Source organism: Bacillus rossius, chromosome 10 (assembly GCF_032445375.1).
Source record: "Bacillus rossius redtenbacheri isolate Brsri chromosome 10, Brsri_v3, whole genome shotgun sequence".
Lineage (NCBI taxonomy): Eukaryota > Metazoa > Arthropoda > Insecta > Phasmatodea > Bacillidae > Bacillus > Bacillus rossius.
The window spans coordinates 36,606,143-36,630,698 of NC_086337.1; the positions used below are offsets into that span (position 1 = coordinate 36,606,143).

General features: G+C 35.2%; 1 protein-coding gene across 1 annotated transcript; it reads left to right on the top strand.

Moving 5' to 3' along the window:
* The first annotated feature begins 137 nt into the window (after positions 1 to 137).
* Positions 138 to 24,321, top strand: LOC134535954 (acidic amino acid decarboxylase GADL1-like). Its single transcript, XM_063375382.1, is given in 12 exon segments — positions 138 to 343; positions 996 to 1,177; positions 4,423 to 4,529; positions 5,496 to 5,611; positions 7,336 to 7,587; positions 8,406 to 8,470; positions 15,135 to 15,213; positions 18,031 to 18,230; positions 21,615 to 21,723; positions 21,725 to 21,760; positions 22,406 to 22,624; positions 23,907 to 24,321. Coding segments are annotated over 11 exon segments (1,476 nt in total). The 5' UTR covers positions 138 to 202; the 3' UTR covers positions 22,595 to 22,624; positions 23,907 to 24,321.
* The last annotated feature ends 235 nt before the right edge of the window (positions 24,322 to 24,556 follow it).

Below are 24,556 nucleotides of genomic sequence, written 5' to 3' on the forward strand. Positions count from 1 at the left end.
TTGGTTATTACAACAATTGCTTTCCTAAAATTATCAATACTTTAATTCTGAGTATTTTTTCAGTCGCATTTTATTTTTTTCGTTTGCAAGGTTTGTGTCCCTGGCAGCATTTTCTGCTCTTCTGCGTCCGTCTGCGTCGGCGTACGCGGCTTGTTTGACTTCGGATTATCTGTTGCTTATGATGAGTAAATAAACTGTAAAAATGTCAAAAAACGGCTTGTCTATGGGTTCAAAGGAAGAGATTTTACTAACGAAACTTGTCCAACTTCTAAGGAATGGAGATGTTCTTAACCCTTCTCGTGATTCTCCAGTGGTGCGCTTCAAACATCCCTCCGAACTGAAGGTATTTTGAAGCTAACTTTTTCTCAGCGGTATACCGATTTTGTCAGTTTCATGGCTCAGAGCGTTGAATTTTAAATCCTTACAAATATACGTAGTGATGGTTGACTGCTGGGAAATTACTATTAACATATTTTTATAAGTTTGTTAACTTAAAGAAATATGGAGGAAAATTTTTAGGTTAGCAGACGTCTCGATTTTTTTTTTCGCATGCGGGTTTTTATTGGTAATAGGTCCTACATTGTAAAAGTTTTTATGTTGGTTATAGCTAGAAATTCTGGGGTAACGTTTCGGCTACAAAGGTCTTAAAAAAACAAGAGCCTTGTAATTCAAGTATTGTTAAAAATATTTCTCTTATTATCAAGCTTATACCTTAGGTTCATAGATGTGTCAAAGAAGAAACAATATAACCATAGGGCTCTGTGAACAAATACAAATCCAGGTTTCATTAGTAAATTTCATCCAGCTTAAAACTGGTACGTACTATGTAAAATTATATTAAGTTACAATGTTATCATAGGCATAGTATAGGAGATCTTGTAGAGTTTTAGCAAACAAATTTGGGTTGGTTTCTGACTTGAACAGTAGCTATTCTGGAAGTAAATTTTATACTTAAAAACTGTGTTGTATTGATGTTAGTAATATTCGTGTTCCAGGAACTAATTTCCCTCCAGCTGGGCTCACCGACCCCTGATGACACCTTGTTTTCTACTTGCGAGGACATCGTGAAGTACTCGGTGAGGACGAGACATCACCACTTCCACAACCAGCTGTATGCTGGCACAGATCCGTACGGGCTCTTCGGAGCTTGGCTTACCGAGGCGCTCAACACCAACCAGTGAGCAAAAAAAAACCTTCCTCGTTTTAAAATTAATGACCTCTCTTCAGTGGCGTAGCCAGGATTTGTGTATGGGGGGGTGTTAAAAAGCATGCCCCCCCCCCCCCCCGTATTAAAGTGGGGGGTCCGGGGGTCCTCCCCCGGGAAAATTGAGATTTTATGGTGTAAAATAGTGCTATTTTAGCAGTTTTCGGTACTTAAATTTTAATATTGTAATAATCAAAATTTTATTAGTTTTAATATGAAATTTGTTTGAGTGATGAATAAGAAATTAATTAAAGATTTGGTGCTAAGGGGGGGGGGGGGGTGTTAAACCCCTTAAACCCCCCCATGGCTACGCCACTGCCTCTCTTATAAATCTTAGTTATGTTTTGAGATACAGTTGTGATGAAATAGCGGTAATTCTTCCATACTGCGTTTCCAGTTTATGTCAAAGTTTTATAATTCATATTTTCAAAAAACAAGTATATTTTGGTTGTGGTACAGTTTCGCATCACAAAATCATTTAACGGCTTGCATTATTTTAGTATTTTCCGATAAAATACAATCGGATGCGTTTCACGGAACAGTTCCTGGGCACAATGTTCCTTATTGCGTACCCAGTTTATATCAAAGCTTAATGATGCATATATTAAAAATCAAAATAATTTGGTTATTGTACTTTTTTCAAATTTCACACATTCAACTGCTTACTTTATTTTAATTTTTTTTTACGTTAAAATATGATTGGGTATGTTAGATATATTACCCTCTCAAGCCTGGGAACAATGTTCCTCAAAGTTTTGTGGTAAATATGTACTTAGTTGAGCGGTATTTGCGAAAAAAAATGTTAAAAATCTGAAAATACTTTTATTGTATGCTCTTCAACTTCCTCTTTTCATTAAAAGCGGCGGAGATAAAAAAATTCCAAATACTTTAGGAGATATCGCCGTCTTATTTTGCTATACAAGAACTGTGTAATCATTCGACCGTTGCCATTTTTTTTATTACCTTGTGTTTGTGAATGCTTAATTAATGAAAATGGTCAATTAGGTCAGGTCAGTTACATTATAAATACTTTGAAACTAAGTGTACATTAAAAATAATATGAATTAATTTCAATGGTTCTTTAGTTTTAAAGTATTTATAATGTAACTGACCTGACCTAACAAACCGGGACAAAGGATGAACAGTAACAACTCAGGTAAAATTTTTTTGTAACTTATTACTTGCGCAACAATATTCAAATAACAAATAAGACTTTAAAATTAGAAACTTTAAAAACTCACCTAAGTTGGAGGCGGTAATTAAACACCGTTTTAAACAATAAATGAATAAATAATCACGTATTGGTTCATTTGAATTCTGGCCTATCACGAACAATCACGTGACATCATTATCCAATAAAATAATAGAAACTCGTAAACAAGAAACAATGCTGAATGCCACATGAATGCACTGGTATTGTGATGAAATTTAAAAATTCTATATCTCCTAAAGTATTTGGAATTTCTTATCTGTGCCGCTTTTAATGAAAAGAGGAAGTTGAAGAGCATATAATAAAGGTATTTTAGGATTTTTAACATTTTTTTCCGCAAATACCGCTGAACTACATATGATGAAATTTAAAAATTCGATATCTCCTAAAGTATTTGGAATTTCTTACCTCCGCCGCTTTTAATGAAAAGAGGAAGTTGAAGAGCATATAATAAAGGTATTTTCAGATTTTTAACATTTTTTTCCGTAAATACCGCTCAACTACATATTTACCAGTTTTGTACATATTTTCAAAATAAAATATATATTATTTATTTATTTATTTATTTATTTATTTATTTATTTATCAATTTTTTACATGCCTACCGATGGCATAAGGCCATGGGTGGTAGGCACGATAAACATTATATAAAAAAAATGGTAATTATACAGCTATGCATCACAAACACATTGCAGACATCAGTCTGTTTGTACCTGATGATGGGAACAGATATTTCCCGAAACAATGGAAACATCTGCAACTGTGTTTGTCTACTGTGTTCGTCTGTGCCATTTTCATTTGTTTAGTTAATTCGCTGGGTTCGCTTGTGCATCACTGTGCTGTTAGATTATCTGTTTTGTGTAATCGTTGTTTCGTCTTTATTGCTGTGTTGTAAAAGGTTTTTATTTGTCTGTATTTTCTGTTCTTGTTACTGCTGTCTCATCAGCCCACAGTTTGTGTGTGCTGTTATATTTTTCAGATCAATTTCTTCCACTGAATTTCCTGTGCTGTCTTGGGTGTTTTAACTTTTGACATTGGCTGATTTTGTCTTGTTTTCCGTGTAATTCCATGAAAATATTTCAAATCAAGATTCCCCATCACAAGAATCATTTAAGAACGTAGCATTTCTTTTCCAAGTTGTGGCTTATTGTAAAGTTCAATTGTGACTATAAATAGTTTATAGTGTATAACATAATACGAGTGAATTTTAACTATGATGTGAACTACAGTGACTAATGTGAATAGGACTAGAAATAGATAGATTGATCTAGTGGATCTGATGTTCAACAAACTGTGCTTATTACTTGTTTCAATTGTTTGACATAATATCCATTATTAGAAATTTGTAATAAAACTTTTATGCTAGATAATGTATATATTGTACATATATTAGAAATAGTGTATGTAATCATATACATGTATTTCATAAAAATTGTAACCATGTTGACAAGCCCTATATTCAGAGAGCCACTGCTCATCAACTGAGTCAATTGGGTGCTAAGAAAATAAATAAATAAATAAATAAACTCCATGTTCAAAGATCAACCATATTTGTAGCATTGACAGGTTTGGCTATCACATTTTGATGAGTCTTTGAAAAACAGTTATAATAACAATTTACATAATTTTCCTTCTTTGAAAATGTAACTTCTACCTAATATAATAGTACATGTTCTAATTTGTTTTCTGTAAAATATTTTCTTTTTTCTGTTTTTCTGCTTTTTTTTTATTTGTAAGATTTTTTACATATACACACACCTGTTACCAATAAACTTCTCCATAAATCATAATTTGACATGTTGACATTAATGGCTGGTTTAAAAAAAAAAAAAAAAAAAACATTTTCCTTGTTTAACAGATAATGTAGAATCTTTCAAATTGATGTGTTTCAGTTAATGACTTTTTTTTTCCATAGCTGTGAAATTTTATAGATCCTAGTTTATTCCTGGATCTTGGATACTCTTGAGTACAAAGTGTTACAGGTTTGAGCTGACCAATGCTGTTCCAGGCACACATTTGAAGTGAGCCCAGTGTTTACGATGGTGGAGGATGCTCTTCTGCAGCACGTGCTGCGATTGGTCGGCTACAAGGATGGCGATGGAATATTGGCACCAGGTACAGCTGTGTGTTTTCTCATCATACGTTAACATAAATGCTTCTAATGGCTTAACTGAACCATCTCAATTTTAACATATATTTTATTTCAAAATTTTATTGTGATTTTTCCTGTAGTTTGATGTAGTGTCTACTTTGGTAATTGCTTTGTATCACGTATCCAAATTTATCCTTCGATCCTGAATGCATGATCCTGTAGATATTGATCCTGTTGTACGTGATGCTTGCTGTTTTAATTTAGTACTTCAAATGATCCTGCACAAAACTCAAGCCTGTGATAAAACAATGAATTATGATATGAAGTTGAATATAAAGGAAAATATTTATTGTATTCAACTTACGATCATTATTTATTGTTACACCGCAAGTTTTGATTATGTTCAGTATCCTTTGACCTAATAATTAAAACAGCAAGCATTATGTACCACGGTATCAAAATGTACAGGATCATGCACACACTTATCGTGATTTTGACACAAAATAACATTTGTGCTCAAAACTACTGTCTGAGGAGTCGAGTTGTTCAGTAATTGTCGACCACGTTTTAAGAAATGTGAGCATGTGTTTCCATCCTATTATTACCATTGATTGTCTTTATAATAGCTGTATATTATCACAAAGGACCTAAGACACACTCATCTAAATTCTAGGTCTAAAAAAAAGACAAATCTTCCATCTGTATGCAATTAAGGTTTCTTGAATTGTGTCTGAGTAATTGTATTGGACACCATTTCTCCACTTTCCAGTAAAGTGATTTTATGCTACATTTTCAAAAGCCTCATATTTTGCTTATTTTCCCTACAAAAATAATCTGCCTTTTAACATTTACTTTCTTTATAACATCAGCTGAAAGCACAAAGGCAGCAACTAGTCAACGTGATGACCAGTCATAAGGCTTAGCAGTAAGGGGTGACATGATAAAAATTTAATGCAGGCCTTACTTTGACGCTGTAATCTCTCTTGCAGGTGGTAGCATTTCCAACATGTATGGCATGGTGCTGGCAAGGTACAAACTAGCTCCAGACATCAAAACTAAAGGTCTGTCGTCATTCCCACCCCTTGTGGTTTTCACTTCAGAAGATGTAAGTTGATGTTCAACGATCCTTTACAAATCCTTTGTGCAAAAAATATTTATTCAGTCTATTTATGCCTGGCTGCTGTTTTCTTTTTATGTTGCTCATTATATCTGCCTTTTATCTTCAAGAACTTTATTCCTTTTATGTCTCTTGTACAGGAACCTTTTTATTTGCTTTTTGATCTTCTTTGCCAGCACCATTTAATATGTATTTTAATTCTTATCCTTCTGTATGTAAATTTGGATATTGTCTTTTATGAAAAGATTGTGTGTTTTGAAACCTTTATCGAGCCATGCTACAAAATGGAAATGTGGTAAGGTGTCCTTTACGTAACACATTCCTACTTTGTTGTTCAGTCCAGGTTGAATAGGGACAGGACAGGACAACTTTTTTAAAATAATTTTTTAACATTTTTAAAATAATTTTTCATATGAAGTTTATATTACAGTATTTTAACAATTTTTGGTAAAAGTTCCAAATCACTTATCTAAGTTTATCCCTTGATCCTAATGGCATGATCCTGCATACATTGATCCTGTGCTACGTGGTGTTTGCTGTTTTAATTTGGTGTGTCGAAAGATTCTGGACGAAACAAAACTTTAATATAACAATGAATTATGATCGTAAGTTGAATAGCAAAGAAAAAATTCCAGTAAGACCTGACATAATATGTTTGTATTGTGATATTCAAGGTTTTGTTTTGCCAGAATGTTTCGTATTACTGAATAAAGACAACAAGCATCGTATACCACAGGATCAATATATGCATGATCATGCCTTCAGGTTCAGGAATAATATTGGATACGTGTTAATGGAACAATTACTAAATTCTTTTCTAGACATGAGCTTAAAATTTTAATGCCATCCCATATTACCTTCATTTATCCAGCCAAAAGCGGATCCAGTTTTAAGTTTTGGTTTATTCTCGGAGGCATAAGACACTGTGTGCACTTTTGGGCAAAAAGCACTTTTAACCATAAACTTGACCACTGTTTGACTTTATTTATAGTTTCTACAACACTATGATCTAATATGTCAAAAATTCACAATTTTTGGGTAGAAAATAGTTTAAGGACCATTTAAAATCCTTTAAACTGCTCTCAAGAAAAATGTGATTTTTGTGAGATAGTGTCATACGCCTCTGTGGTACAGACGTTGAAACAGAATACCGTTTTCAGGTGCATCAGCACTGCACATGCGGGAGATTGTCGTGGCGCCTGCTATTTATTTATTTATTTATTTATTTATTTATTTATCAATTGGTTACAAGCCTACCGATGGCATAAGGCCATGGGTGGTAAGCACGATAAACATAAAAAAATACATATACAAAACCAGGGGCGTAGCCAGGGGGGGAGGGGTTTAAGGGTTCAACCCCCCCCCCCCCCTTAGCCATAATCTTTAATTAATTTCTTATTCATCACTCAAACAAATTTCATATTAAAATTAATAACATTTTTACCATTACAATATATAAATTTAAGTACTGAAAACTGCTAAAAAAAAGCACTATTTTAGACCTTAAATCCAAATTTTCCCGGACCCCCCCGCTTTAATATGGGTGGGGGGGGCATCTTAACACCCCCCATACACAAATCCTGGCTACGCCACTGGACAAAACAACCACATGATACAAAATGAATAACATGAGGACAAATACCATAACAACACATCGGGACCTGAATATCACGAGCGTTGTGCACCAGGAGGCTGACCCCGTTTTTTCGCAGAGCCACTACTCGGTCCTGAAAGGAGCCCACTGGCTGGGGATCGGCACGGAAAACGTGGAGAAGGTGGAGACGGACGCGGCGGGCCGCATGCGCCCCCAGCGCCTGTCGGACGCCGTCTCCCGGGCGCGCGACCAGGGGAAGCTGCCGCTCCTCGTGGTGGCCACCGCCGGGACGACGGTCCTGGGCGCGGTGGACCCCCTGGAGAAGCTGGCCGACGTCTGCCGGAAGAACGGCGTCTGGCTTCACCTTGACGTGAGACTCGCACACACCTTCGAATACACATATACTGTACAGAAGTCGCCAGCCCAAGTTTAAAATTTCCAATACGGTTTCGAGGTAGTTGGTTAAATTCACCGCCGCAATCGCCACCATCTCTCGGGAATCGGCTTGTGGTGGTCCCTAGCGGACAAGTGTCGAACTCTTCAAACACCCCTTCCCCACCCTCTACCCCACCTCTCATCCCTACAGTTTTGTGACGCACGAACTCCCGTCGGACGACCTCGAGCTGCAGTGAATGTGGGGGGGGGTTATTACAGCGGGCGACAGTGCTGCGCTCTAATGTGTAAATAACAACCTAAGACGATACAGGGCGTTACGGCAGCGCCCTGCAGCGGTGAAGTTCCCGAGCTGCTCATCATTCGCTCCTGAAAAACGTAGAGTAAATCCTATCCACTCGCGACTTCTATACAGTATATATAATCAAAGCACGTACATAATTGTGAGAGGAAATTAGTTTCATGATTTGAGATTATTTACCCTTTTCTTTATACAGTAGAACCTCAATTATCCGTGACCCGATTAACCGGATATTCGGTCATTAACTTGCTTTACGGTTAACTCATAATTTTATCGACCTTTATTTAATGAGTTTTAGTTCTTTATATGTATATTCAACTCAGTTGAAAATAATTTTGCCATTTAATCTACTTTTTGGAAAATTCAAATTTTAAAATAAATTACACTGACTTTTTTAAATTTATTACTATTGATGTTATTGGTATTAGCCTATAAGCACTACACATACCATACATTATTTTTCCTAATAAACTTGTTGCCGTTGTTTGCTTTAGGCTTGCTGGGGTGGAACATTGATGCTCTCCAAGAAATATTCAGACGTGCTTGCTGGATTGGAAAGGTACAGAATTTTGGCTCTTCAAACTTATTAGTATATCTGTGGGTTTGATATCATACTTTTTTATTTTTTTAACTAGAAACAAAGTAATTCCAATTTTTGATGGATCCATAAAATTTACACACCATAGTGCTTTTATAATAATTTTGAAAACAGCTTAAAGGGATACAAATTAGGTTTTCCTAAAGGATAGAATTTAGTATTTTTTTTTTTACTTGCTTTTGTAAACGATCATCTTTATGGCATATCCTAAATATTAAATCTCTAATATATTTTTACTCTTCAGATTGGCCTTGCTAAGCAGTCAGAAGGGAACAATTCCGAAATGTGCAGTTGGGTGCTGTATTGGAAGGATACTTAGAAAATTTAAAAGTTAATTCATTAATTTCTAGGTTAAGTGAAGATCAAAAACAAAATAATTTCTCAAAACTTATTGTTTTGTTTTTATTCTTTACTAAAAAAAAATCACGAAATTTAAATACACACAGTTCAAGATGATTAATCACACACAAATTCACACGGTTGGTTCATCATTTAGCGCCAGAAATTTATTATTTTTTACTAGAAAGAAAAACCTAAGTCCCGCAGATACACTATAACTTACGTTACTTCTGAGAACAAACTATTTTTGCTTCATCGGTTTACACACTGTTCATCAGTAAAATCAGTTGTAGTGTACAAGCCCTGAAAAAACCGGCATTAAAATACAGTACAACCCTGTTATAACATTCTCCAAGGGACCAACTTAAAAAAATGTTATAAGCAGGAAATCATAAAATTACATCTTCACTTTGTATAAATTACGTGTGGATTGATTAATTTAAAGAGTATAGGTAAAACAACACAAAATACAGGAGTAATACACTAAGACTAAGTACAGCAATAGAGTGGAAAATTGGTTAATTTTATTTATAGATAATACCTAATAATATGCTAAAAAAAAAAAGTTTTGTACGATACAGTTCGGAGTCCAAACAGAAATATTCAACTCTTGCAATCACAACACGCGTTTTGTTGGGGTTCCTGTCCACTAGTTAATAAACTGAATTTTTTCAGCTACAGAATATGATTTTCGTTTATATTTATCGGCCATCTTAGCCGTACAATAACCTGAATAAAATTTCAATACTGCGTATTTTAATTAAATACGACAGTGACTACAATAAGTAAGTGAAAAAAAATAATTACGGTAAAGGTTAACCACAAACAAAAGCCGTGAATATATCCATGAACATTTAACCATCTCAAGGTGTTAAACCTTTGAAACAAAAACCAGCACCATAGAATACAGTAGCACTGTTTCCGACCATGTATCAGTGCACAAAATGTGCATCATAAGTATAACGGAACAAGTCATAGGCTAACGAGTGCGAACAGGACGCCATATTGATAGTTGATCCGGTGCAAGTTGTGGAGTGCGTGTGTACCACGTCTATGGTGAACTACACAAATGTAAACATCTGATGTTTGTATATGCGTGCTGTATTTTCTAGCTATGGTTTCACTCTAAATTATGACTTTGAAGGAAGGGATACTGAAAATTGTGGCAGTTATCAAAGTAAATTTGAACGTTAAAGGCGGGAATGTAGAAATTTTAATATTGTTACAGGCGGGAAATTAAAGCATTGTGATAAATGGAGAAATGACGGGACCATGAAATTATGGTGTTATAGGCGGGAAAATGTTAAAAACGGGAATGTTATAACTAGAGACACGGAAATTTCGCGAATCGCGATATCGCGAAATAACACCGCAATTTACCTTAATTCGCGACAAAACACCGAAATCGCACAGCATCGAGAAATAAAACTGATAATAATGAATTAGACCACCCATGCAAGACATCGCGAAAAACAAGTAAACACGACGTTGACGGCACATCGCCATTTTTCTAAGTTTCAACATGGCCGCTTTGTAGTAATGAAAGTAAATAATGATTTACAGTATTCCTGTCACGTAATCATTACAATTTGAAACGAAAGCAGTAATTGCAATCATAAACTAATTAAAAAGAGAAAAATGTACCTGAGCATCAACACAAAGTTAATAAAAAATACCGGCGATGTTTTCAACACAATATAGCTGCCATGATTTTCAACCCGCTGTATTTACACATTAATCTTGTAGAGAAATACAGGAAAGCACCAGTACAACGAACTTCAGTTAAACGAACACTTCACTTAACCGAACTCATTGTTTGGTCCCGCCAAAAACGTATATAATAACCTTGAATTTTATTTCATCTTAACGAATTTTACGACGGTCCGTTTCTTCGTGAAACAAAAATATTCACTTGAACGAACAACCTTGAGGCACATTATGAAAAAAATTACCATCCAAAAACTTGTTCTTTATTTTTAATTTTCTTATTCAAACGTAACAGCGTGTACGTAAACAAAAACAATAACGGAACTAGTATGTGTGCGCACGTACTATCGAAATTAGTAGATTAATTCTCGTGTTTTGAAATAATATTGGAATGGTATTACGTCCGTTGTACGATACAACTAGTACATATTCTCGGATTTTTCGTTTTTTGGCTACTTACATTACGATAATTTTTGTACGGTACTTTGGCTAACCTGTGTTTTAATTTATTTTTTGAAAGTCATTTTTTTCATCACAGTCCATAGTGTTTTTGTCGTGTCTACAGGCGTGAAATTTTTTACGTTTTTCAATAGCGTTGTGTTCTTCAGTGCCGGTTGTAGAAATGAAGCGTGTGACAGAACAAAAGTGTATATGGGGGAGAAAAAAAAATAACGCAATTCATCAAAACTTTCGACCTAAGACCTAACTATTCAAAAGAATGACGATGCTTGTCGTCTTCAAATGTTTTGGAACACCATGCGTTTTGTAATGTATGCACGTGTGACTTTTCGATTGCACACGTTGGAAGGGATGACTGTAGAGGGCACATTGAATTAAAGAAACATGCGGAATATTTTATAGTCTTGACGAGCAATAAATCCATATCGTAGTTTTTTCGCTACATCTGAAGAAACGAAAGTAACTAACGCAGAGTTATTGTTTACAAGTTCTGTTGTTTGTTTATAAGACAGTTCTTATCCAACCAGGATAAAAGAAGCAAATAAAAAGACAATTGTTCAAAAGTATAACTTTGCATACTTTGAATTGAAGGTTGAAAATTTCCTGTAAAATTATTGACATTTCTTACATATTCAGATGATTGTATTGTTCAAATAGTTTTTTTTTTTCCTTTGATTCATTAATTTTCATTGTATTCATATGCATAGGCCTACATTTTTCATTTTTTTTTTTTTTTTGCATATTATTGTCCTTATTTTATCTTGTGTGTGTTATAATTCCTCAGGAAAAATTTATCGTGCATGATTTACATGTACTTTTTCCATATAATTGTCATTAATGATGGGTGTGATTTGAGGTTGGCAGCTCTGCCTACAATGTGTCTCCTGACCATAGACAAAGCATCAGCAGAGAGTATGTGAACAGGTTCTTCAAGCGGCCATAGACTAATGACTGTGATACTGAACCTTAGTACACTTAAGGTGTTTCATGTGTTTATCGGTATACATATTTATAACAATGCTTATGTTTCAGTATAAAGAACTTCAGTATAACAAACTCAACTATTTTTTGGTCCCTTCATGTTCTTTATAGTGAAGCTTTCCTGTATAAAATTTTAATTCTTCCTTTCATGTTGAACAGTTAACAACCTCATGCTTTCAACTACGTTTGACTGGCTTGGCAACCTACTCGTTAGAGCTGTAGGTGTAGCAAACCGTATGTATTCGGTACTGACTGAGTAACGGGTGCGCCATCTAGTACCGAGTAACGAAACGTTACACACGGCTGGATTTCGTTACTCGCATTTTTCGTATGTTTTACGCATGCGCGCGCATATTCGATGAATTTACGTTACAAAGAACGATGTTTGTTTATTAAGTATAATATGGAAATTTGTCGTCCAAGTTTTTTACTGTTTATAAGAAAGTATTTTTTACAAATTAGAAATATGTATGTTTTTGTTATTTATTATCGCGTATTTTCACGTTTTTTGTTGTTTTTATCTTAAAAGAGATAATATAATAAAACCGCTCTAATGAGATTTAATTGTTTCTTGGTTAACAAAAACTGTTAATTATCAAATATTGTTAATTGTTTATATTCTATTTATTATTATTTACGTGACGTCATACTGTACGCGTACGCAATACGACTCGATTCGTTGCTGCAACATAACATTGCATGTTATGCGGTATCAGAAGTAACGAGTAACGTAGCGACACGATAGTAACGAGTACTAATTGTTATAGTAACGAATACATACGGGTACACTTTTTTTCGTTACTTTTACACCTCTACTACTCGTAAACATGAACACATGGCACTACGCCGATTGATAAGCAAAATCAGTGACCTTTAACTGCCGTAACTACACTTCTCAGCAAATGCAATACGACCGCAGAGCAAGTGAATACGGCGTCAACGGGACAAAGAACAGCAGCAAGAAATATTAAAAGAATACTAAGTTGAGACATGCCGTGCCGAGGCAGCGCGCTAGGCGACACCGGGCCGTGCCGAGGCAGCGCGCTAGGCGACACCGGGCCGTGCCGAGGCAGCGCGCTAGGCGACACCGGGCCGTGCCGAGGCAGCGCGCTAGGCGACACCGGGCCGTGCCGAGGCAGCGCGCTAGGCGGCACCGGGCCGTGCCGAGCTGTTTCAAGCCTACAATTTTTATTTGCCAATAGTGTTGACTTTAGAGTGCAGTATACGAGTATACGCCGTGCCACTATTATTTAGCCAAGCAAAACTTGTAGGTCATAAAACCATTCTCAAAAGTTAAAGTAAACATGAAAAACCAAAACAGCGAAATAAAACCGAAATTTGATTTTTTCAAAACGAAATTTAAGGAAAAATAAAACCATTTTTACGGGACTCTAGTTATAACCGGGTTGTACTGTAATTTGGTAACTCAAAACATATATAGATATCGTTGAAATGTTATCCTATGTATGGTTTGAGGCCTGGTCAGAAATCTTCTACATCCCAGAGGTTGGATAGCAGTGATGTGGAGCATTAAAATTGGGTAATAAGTTATATTCAAATAAATATTTTTTTTTTTTTTTCAAATCATTAAGACTTGGGGCTTAAAGTTATCACACCTCAGACCACCTTCGCTAGCTCAAAATTCGGTCTGAAGCGGACATACGTAAAACACTTGCATGAATAATTTGGATGCAGAAAATCGTATAGGTCCCAGATACTATGATTACTGTCGTTAATTTGTTACTGAAAGAATGTCTCTCTGACACCAAACTGATATTAACACATTTATTATTAACACTTGAACAAATTTGTACTTGTGGCAGCCATCTTGCAACCACAAAAAAGTACATGTAAAATTGACAAGTTGCACATGACCTCTTCTCTGTTTTCAAAACAAACACGTTGACAATTCGCAGTTACTGACAGAACTCACGGTACCGCCCAAAAGACTCTGTCCTTTGAACGACGATGAAAAACTAAGTTTAAAGTCTCATTGTGGGCTTCACCGACGAGACTGTGGTCAAGATTCTATGTAGTTGCAAAAAGTCCAAAAAAAAAGTTGATGTTACTTGGTGGCATCCAGATCACAGTCACGAAATACTCTATACACTCATATTTTAATAAATGTGAGGCCTAGTCCGGCGTGACCTATTCAGTAGGTACCTCGTCCAGACAAAGACTTTCACTGCCCAATACATCACAGCACTTAAAAACCATAGCAGGATATAATTTCTGACCTCTCGTTAGCATGGCATTTTTTGACAAAGATTACATCCAGAAAAATCACGCGAATTAGTGACATTATTTTTAATAAATTACAAAATTACAATTAAAAACAACTAGCCAATCATGGTGCATGGCAACAGTCGTCAAATACATTCCAACATTTTTTTCCCACAATTACTGAATTTTCCATCTCTACCTCATTTTCTTCTTATGCAACAGTCCAAACTATTTCATCAGCTTTTAGTCAAAGAATCATGGCAAGAAACAATGTACAAAAAATTACATTAAGCCTCTCATTTAAGTACCAAAAACACACAAGCAATACCAAACAAAGCATATAAAAATGTAACTTAACCACCAAACACGTAAAAATAAGATCTAGGGGCTTATGTACCACAAAGTCAGCAAATCATTGAAATAAATTTAAAAGCATGAAATAATGTAAAATCTGATTATAAAACAGCCTTTTTAACCTTTAATTATTTCTTTAAAAAAATTACAAATGGTTACATAAATTATATAGCATTTACTATGAGATAACATAAATTGTAAATTAAACTACCTATTTATCAAGAGGGAAGAGCAGTAACCTGGGTTGCTGAAAAGTGTCAAAACAAATTGGAAAAAATGTGCGCTGCTATATTCTTAACTTTTTTCTTTCATTTTTTTTTCTTTCGCAAGTCTGTTTACAATTTTCGTGTGATTCTTGATAAGTACATTGTTCTTAGATAGTGTTAAATGATTCAATGAAATATGTTCTGTACCTCTACCTCCATTGTACTAGTGATACCTTGTTTTGAACATATGAGCTGAATCCATTTAATTGGTTATTTCTAGAGATTAAGCTGCTTGTATTTATTATGTTTTTACTGCTTGTTATGTTAACTTTTTTCTGCTTTCTTTTTATTTTTAGGATGGACTCAATTGCATGGAATCCACACAAAATGCTTGGAGCTCCCTTGCAGTGCTCACTGTTTCTAGTGAAAGAAAAGGTTTGTTACTAAAAAATTAAATTATATTAAATGAATTCAATCAGTAGCTGCAATGAAGCAATGATTTAAAACAAAAAAATTAAGTTTACTTTTATATAATAATTAATACAGTAGCACTTGGTGAATTGTAGCAAGTTACTATAAGTTTGTATATTACTTAAAGCCATTCGTTTCAGAAGAATAGGTACTTAATTGGGGCCATTGATGCAGCTTTTTGTGAGTGTGTAGGAGTTGGTCCTTATTTTTTAAATTGAACTGTAATAAATGAGTACTAAATTATGTGTTGAATTGTGACAATACCCAAATAACTACGAAAAGCATGTCATTATACCGTACAGGTAACATCGAAATTCAAGTTAATTCACCACAATGAACCAAAATGCAATTTAAAACTATGAAATTAATCAGAATTTTCAATAAAAACTAAACTGTTGTGTCAATTACCTTAACTTTTAAATATTGAATTCAGTGAAAGTAATTTATTTAGCATGATAGTTTTACTACATTTTAATAAAAAAAAAATATTGGTAAAAGTTTATTATTTTTAATCTTGCAACTGTTATTAGTTACTCATTTATAAATTATGACCTAGAACATTTTTCAAACACAGAAATTGTTAACAGATTTATTTTATTTGTTCAGAAAAGTGAGAAATGCTTTTTGCAATCATTATGTTGAAAATGTGCATCATGTGTCGATCAGAAATCTTGTGCTTTAAAAACAAAATTGGCCTGAAAATAAAACTATATAAATCTTATTTCTAGTAATAAATTGACTTATTTTGGTGCTTTAAAGAAGTTTGTTCAGCCAATTTAAGCCCAGATGTGGTACCTAACTGAAAGAAGCCATATTTTCTTCAACCGTTTTTATGTCATTAAAGTCGTTTATCACTTGGTATTGAAAATTTGCCTTTGTACAGCCAAGAGGTTACACATTAAAGAGATTTTCAAAGACCTTAACAAAGTGTATTATTACAATAATTGTAGTCCTGAAAATTAATTCGGTACTAAATCGCAATGAATTAATAGGGAAAGCTACATATTTGTAGTAGCCAGTTACTATTGTCGGGTATTCCTTTAAATTACGTGCTATAACAAAGCCAAATTTTTAAAATAAGATGATGGAAAATATTTATATCTGGATCACCTGAATGCCTTACAAAAAATTCTCGCCTTATTAGGGCTTTGCGAATACTGTTTTTTTTTTATGCAAAGCGGATTTCAAATTTTATGTTTAAAATAATCGCAAAGTCGTATCGAATTGCGAATATTATTCTTGGTGGAGCTGTATTACACTTATTTATAAAATACATAATTGAAGTAAAAATAATTATGGTTTTTACTCTTGTAATTTTTTTAACTGGTTGAGTTATTAACCAATTGGGCCCTGTGTATAACATAATATCAATAAAAATTATAAAATACCAATGAATAGTATTGATATTGAGAATTCATAAAAACAAGCCAAGTGCCATATTTTGATTATTTTTTTTTAAGTTACAACTTTATTGAAGCAAAACAGATGCGGAAAAAAAAAACACTAAATATTTTTGTCAGAAAAATCTTAGGCTTCCAATGTTTCAAAACTTTGCAACACATACGAAGGTTCTAATCAGGCGCGAAGCTTTGTACACAACTGAAGCTTCAAATGAAAGAAATGGAAAATTTTGTGGTGAAGTCAAATTGAATCACTTAAGCCCACTGCACATGGTACAATTTTCTACTAGTTTGCTTACTAGAATGCTTACTGGTTTCTGTACTTTGTGGGCTACAAGCTGAAACACTAGGTGCGCTACAAGTTTCTGCTGCACACGATTCTAGCTGCCTTACTAGTTTTGTTAAGAGAATATTCTCCACAACAAATTTTTATTATGATAATTCTCATTTTTTACTGCATACAAACAAGGCTCTTCTTTGTACGCATTTATTAAAACGAGGAGTTGGTCACTATATTCCACTTCTTTCCGTCCATGTTTATCACGACATGCGCGCTTAAAAGTGTGAACAACCCCTCAAGCTGTTTTCGTGAGTTCTGATTGGCCACTCCTTAAATATTGGAACACACCAAGCAACGAAAATAGGACGCTGTCTATTACGCAAATAAAAAGTAGCCCAGCTCGTACAGCTACTAGTATCCAGTTTGAATTTGAGTGAAGAAACTAGTATTAAGAGCCAGTACGACTCCTAGCTTACAATATTGTAAGGAATATTGTAAACTAGTAGTAGAGCCAGTACGACTCCTAGCTTACAATATTGTAAGGAATATTATAAACTATATAGTAGTAGAGCCAGTACGATTCCTAGCTTACAATATTGTAAGGAATATTGTAAACTATATAGTAGTAGAGCCAGTACGACTCCTAGCTTACAATATTGTAAGGAATATTGTAAACTATATAGTAGTAGAGCCAGTACGACTCCTAGCTTACAATATTGTAAGGAATATTGTAAACTATATAGTAGTAGAGCCAGTACGATTCCTAGCTTACAATATTGTAAGGAATATTGTAAACTATATAGTAGTAGAGCCAGTACGACTCCTAGCTTACAATATTGTAAGGAATATTGTAAACTATATAGTAGTAGAGCCAGTACGACTCCTAGCTTACAATATTGTAAGGAATATTGTAAACTATATAGTAGTAGAGCCAGTACGACTCCTAGCTTACAATATTGTAAGGAATATTGTAAACTAGTAGTAGAGCCAGTACGACTCCTAGCTTACAATATTGTAAGGAATATTGTACCGTGTGCGGCGGGCTTTGTGGATGGAAGCTTCATACAGACAGTGTACGGACAGTGTTCCCGTCCCCCCCAGGGCCTGCTCCACAGCTGCAACGCGGCGTCAGCGTCGTACCTCTTCCAGCCGGACAAGTTCTACGACGTGTCGTACGACACGGGCGACCGGAGCGTGCAGTGCGGCCGCAAGGTGGACGCCTTCAAGCTGTGGCTCATGTGGAAGGCGCGCGGGGACTCGGGGCTGGGCCGGCTCGTGGACGACGCCGTGGACTGCGCGAGGCAAGCCCTTGCACTCTCCCCCTCCATGTAAATATGTGTCTGCTGCGCCGCGGGCTTCGGGGACCTTGGTTCTGCTTTTACGTGAAGACGTGTTCAGCTTTGTGATGTCCTGAATCTACCAGTGCTGCTTCGGTAATTATTACTGACTAGCGACCTGCCTTGGCTTCGCATGGATGCAACCTACTAATGTGGCTTCATTTTGGTTTCATAAGTACCGTTATCTACCCAAAATTAATGAGAATCTGAATATAATGCGACCTTGGACTAAAGTGATATAAGTAGGGCTGGGCCGATACCACTTTTCACCGATTCCACCAATAGCGATTCTTATGGGCCGATACTCGAAGCCGATACTAACCAAAGAAATGTTTGTGTTATGAAAGGATATTTTACTTTTAAGTATTTTTTTAATTTCATATTATAATGACAGAGTACCATCAAACGGTCAAAACACTTACTAACATGCATCTTACAATAATAATAAAACACACACAAATACTTTTTTTCAACCCACATGTTTAAGCATTGCCCCACCTAGTGATATTTTTACATGGCAGAAAGTGCATGTAGCCTTGGTATCTTCATTTGATTGAAGAGTGAAGTATTTCCAAACTTCACTTCTCTTCCTAGCCATATTATCACACTCAGAAAAAATCTTTAAAATATCACTTTAGGTTTAGATTTTAACAATTCAAGCTAACGTAAATACTAAATTGTAAACAAACACAACATAACATCAGCAAGCTACTCAAGACGTTCTTCAGCGAGTGCTGTAAACGTGATCGCGAGTGCAATTTACTTTATCGCGAGCACTGGTAAACGTAACGTGAGGCTGTCTTTGCTCCACAGTTGGCAATTAATTTTTTTTAAATTTATTTATTCAGTTTTTGTTCAGTGGATCCCACATGGAGTTAAGGTTCTCCGGAATATAGAACAAGTCGAGTCAATTGTATACAGATAATACATATATACATACTGCATAAGTACAAATATTAAACATTATAGAGTTTGGTACGTAAGAAATGGTATAAACTCAAGTTTAGGACATTTATACATTTATAGTATGCACATCTCTATGGTTCTCGGGCTCCATTGTAAATTTAAAACAATCAACACGACAGATTTTCTTTAAAACAGTAGCACTGTGGGAAGGAAACTTTGTGTAATAGAATAGTGCATAAATTACAAAATAGGCAATTATTTTAAAAATTAGTTTTGACTTACAAAAAAACCAGTTGCGTGAAATACTATTCCTTAGTGATTTTTTTCTAACAAAAACAATATAACACAGTTTAAGAACTTGGACTGTGGTATCGACGCAAAGTATCGGCAAATATTTTACAGATGCTGCCGATGCTGATACTCTGAATATCGGCCGATACTCTGAATATCGGCCGATACTTAAGAATCGGAATCGGCATGGGCCCAGCCCTAGATATAAGTGATGCAGTTTACAGGCAGAGCGTTTACTTTTTTAACTAAGGCGAGGTTTTAATTAACAGCGGTTTAAAGTGACATACATGACACATTTAAGAGGCATAGCCTGTAGTTTTTCAACTAAGCTGTTCCCAATTGCAAGATACAAGTTTGCTATTATAATGTGACCCCCACTTATAATCAGATAAATTTTGTATTAATTCTAATACTTATTTTTGTTTTTTTATGTTACAACTTGTTTTTAAACTTGCGTGATTTTTAAACCATTTAATGGATTGATTAGCTCATTAGTCTAGTATTTGACATAAACTTGGTCACGTTAGCTTTACTTGGCCTTTTTGTGTTTTATGACTTTAGTTATGGTCAGAAAGCAAAGAATGTGGTTATTATATACCATGGTCCTGTTAGTGGTCATGTGTCCGTGATCGTGTTTGGTCGTGCTTAACTGTGATTTATGTTGTGTGTGCGTGGAAGTTGGTACAAAAACCTTTATTTACTGAAAATTTTCTGTTCTCTTGAAGTAGTTTAATTTATTGCTGTCTAATAACAGCTTATGTTTACTTTAAGGATAATGTTGTAAAAACGGGCAAACACTAATAATACAATGCCTGGTTAAACTTGAACATATAAAGACTATGTAGTGCCTTTCCTCTTTCCTAGTCTTATTTCGCATGTTCACATTTTCTGTTTGGGAGGGAAAAGATTGTTAATACCCATTCAGAATCCACAAGTTAGCTAATTTTCGATGACTTTGGCTGTGTACTGTAAACACATGGTTGTATGAAAAGTAGTAAAATTTTGGGAAATGTGAATAGTATTTGCAAAGTGGTCTCAAATTGAGTACTAATGTAAAACTAAGTTGTAAATTAAGATTTGTACTAGTACTAAAGTTTTCTGTTATTGTAAAACAGTGTGGAAAGAAACCAACTGCTGAAAGATTCTTTCAATCCAAATGAAATAAAATGCAATCAGAATTTAACTATTTTAAATGTTACTTAATATTTTGTAAAAGAACTTACAAACTAATAATATTAAAATTAAATAATCTCGTATCTAAAGAATCTTTATTTTTATGATAGCCAACATTTCAGAGTTGAAAAATATATGTTAAATTACAATTGGATATGTTACACAGAACATTTTCTCCCGGGAACAATGTTCCTCAATGTTATACAGATTTTCAAAATAAAATATATTTTGGTTAGGTATATTATACAGCTTTGCTTCACAATTATTATAATATTTTATCTCAATACACAACTTGATATGCAGTAAGGAACAGTTACCAGGAATATTTTTGAAATAAAATTTTGAGAGAGTGAGACTCAAAAATTCAAACTTTGTAGTTGTTGAGCGAGTTAATTTGAATCTCTTCAAAAACTATCAAATAAATGGTTATGTTTACCAACTTCTGTAGTAAATTTAGAAATGTTTCCCAAACTTAAGCTTGAGTGTTTCTCTTTAGATATTACTAGCTGCAGTACCCGGCATTACCCAGGTTAAACACAGGGTGATATATTGTCCACGATGGATAGCGCTAGGCTATATGACAGTGTGGTGGACATAGGGAAATGACACACAATTGTGTTTGTATATCTATGACCTATGATTTTCTGTTTACACATGGCGATCGGTTGAACGGTTCAGAATTTTATGCGCTGCAGCGCCATCTAGCAGCGAGTTAGAAAAAAATGGATAGCATAAAAACCGTCTCCAAGAAAAAAAAACACTTCATTGTGCCAACTTTCCTGGTGATCGGTCAAGGGTGTCGAGAGTTTTGTTGACGTCATACATGCCAACATCCAATTTTATGTACATGTGGATTACATTGCTGAGTCTTGAGATTGAGATGTGGATTCGAGAAAAAAAACTTGATTTTCCCATGTTTTCCAGTAATCGGTGGCTACAACAGAGCTATAATTTGTGGAACACTTTTGCCCGGGCCAGGTACCTGAGGGACCAAATTGCTGGCCGGCCGGGATTCCGGCTGGTGCTGGCGGACATCCAGTGCACCAACGTGTGCTTCTGGTTCATTCCTCCCGCGCTGAGGGGCAAGCCCCGAGGACAGCGACTGGTGGGACAAGATACACACCGTGAGTTTTTAACAGGTTACTTTCGATGTCCGTTAAATTTCAGATCAGGGGCGCAACAACTAAATTTCCAAAGGGGGGGGGGGGGGGGGGGGGGGGGGGGGGGGGGGGGGGGCAATATACCTTTTTATAAAGAATCATCGATCCCCCCTATTGAAGCGGGGGTCCGGGGGTCCTCCCCCGGGAAAATTTGTATTTCAAGGTGGAAAATGGTGCTATCTAAGCAGTTTTATTATCTAAAAATTGATTACACAGCACTTTCTTTGCCCCTGTTTGCCCCCACTTCAAGGTTTCAGAGGGGGAGCAAAATACCCTTGCCCCCCCCCCCCCCCCCCCATCCCCCTGTTGCGCCCCTGTTTCAGAAATATCCCTTTTGTAACAACTGATAGAAAATTGGGGAAAAAAGAAGAAGAAAAAAAATCAGTATGGTGTTTAAACCAAGCCTTAAGTAAACACTTTCAAAAATTCTTAATTCTTTTGTTATACAGTTGCAAGTTAAAATTAAACTTCTAAATGTAAAATTTATTTGGGATCGGTATTTGTTACTTCATACTACTGTACGACCCAGATGTCTTACCACATGTTTTAACCCTTAAACCATTCGCAGTTTGTGTTGTAGCGTCAAATACAGGGCAACTGCTGCCGTAGGTCGCTCCTGAAATCAAGAAGCGCCTGATGGAGGCGGGGTCGCTGATGATCGGCTACCAGCCCCTGCCGCACAAGGGACTGAGGAATTTCTTCAGAGCCGTCACGGCCTGCCACCCGCCCCCGGCTCACCGCGACATGGACCACGTCGTCTCCGAGATAGAGACGCACGGCTCCAGCCTGTTCCTCTGAGGATGACTGCACTGTGCGATAGCAGGAGAGGTATGTTCGGAGGATCACTGTCCCACCTCTAAATGTTTCATGTGCATTAACCAACATCACGGCATGTTATTTTACATTATTCATCACACACGTGGGTGGATTAGTGGTTTCTTTTTTTCCGGGATGCGAATATCTCTTCTGTCTGTACCTATTTTTTCCCCTTGCGAGTCTTCAAGCGAGTGTGTGAAATGTTATAAATTAGATTAAGAAACTATAAAGATTCACTGACAAGAGTTAGACACCCTAATAATCCTTGCATATTTCTTTCTTTTGTTTAGAAATTAAAAGTTTTTTTTAGGTCATTTACCTAAATAACTTAGTTGTAAAAGTACAAAATTCTTGCAAAAAAAAATTATTTCATTGTTTTATAGAATATCATCTGTATGATAGTATAAAAAAATGAAAATTTGGTAAGGTTAGTTGAGCAACATTAAAAGACTAAAATTTTGAAATGAATGGAAAATTTAGGACATGGTCAGAACGTTTGAGGGGGTGTCTTGAATCCATGTCAGTTACATCTTAGGCTTTCCAAATAGATCTAACACTTCGGTAATAGGTACCGTAGCTATTTCGTTATAGGGACTGGAGGAATTATCATGTGTAGTTTTACAAATAAGCATCTATATTTGTAAATTTATTTTTTTCCCATGCAATTCATTTAAAAGTTAATATTAATGTTCTGTTTGTTTAAAAATATAATATTCATGCATACAAATACTTAAATATTCTTTTGCAAAATAATTTGTTAGTGCCTTTCTAGACTAAAACCACAAAATTATTTTAATTATTATTTTAATTTAAAAATTGTGGTACATCACTAGCAAACATTATGTTTGCTTTTATTTCCATTATCTAACCATAACACCTTTCATCGAGGAGAAGAGAAAATCCTCGGCAAAAATGTTGGATGTTTTTCTGTTTGTATATTAACTGATTTGTTTAGAAGTCTTTGACAGAAATAGGTAAATTAAAAAAGTTAAATTATTGTTTTAATTGAGAGTTAAGTCAGGTCACGGAAATTCTACAAAGCAAAATGTAAAATTATAAATTTTGATCACAATTTTAGGATGTTCGATTAAGTAGTGTAGCAATTTTGTGTTATTTTATTGTAAGGGGAGCTTACAAATGGAACTAATTTAGCTATAAATTAACAAAATAATGTTTATATCATAAATTAAATAAGCAGAAACATTTTTTAAATTAAATATTATCAATTTGCTCCAGCCCATGTACATTTTCTATAATTATGTTATAATAAATTGAACATTTTCTATTGTTACAGAGACACCTGTGTAGGGGAATGGTTGCTTGCGGAAACAGTCAGCTGATGGTGAGCAGAATTTTAAAAGTCGAGCCCTTATTCCAGACAGTGCAGTGCACAGCGAAGAGAGTATAATGCTATGATACATAACGGACTGAGGTCTCAAGCAAACCGCAAACTGTGTTTTTTTTTTCTTCATTAAAATATGAGAAGCTATTGTGAATAGTATTTACCAGTGGAATGGAAGATTCAACTCATGTGTAAGCAGATTATGTTGTTCAAAGTAGCATTGGCAGGGGATGTAGCTGACTAAATGTTTGCATGTGTTAGTGTTAGCATACGTTGTGGCTGTAATTGTTAAAGCTTCACATTTAGATTGCAAGGACATACCTGCCAACCTTACAGAAAAGCAATTAGTACAATTTACAAAAGAAAATAGTACAATTATAGTACAATCATTGAAAGGCAATTTTTATACGTAATACAGGCGCGGCAAAAATTATTTTGTTTTGCACATATAATGTTCACGAAAAAAAACTGTAAAAAACAATATGGTAATAATTTGGTTTTGGAAACATACCTATTTTTTAATGATTCTAAGTGCATGTCACTGGATACATATCATGGTGCTTGAATACGTTATTTATTTTTTCTGCAGCAGGGATACATGT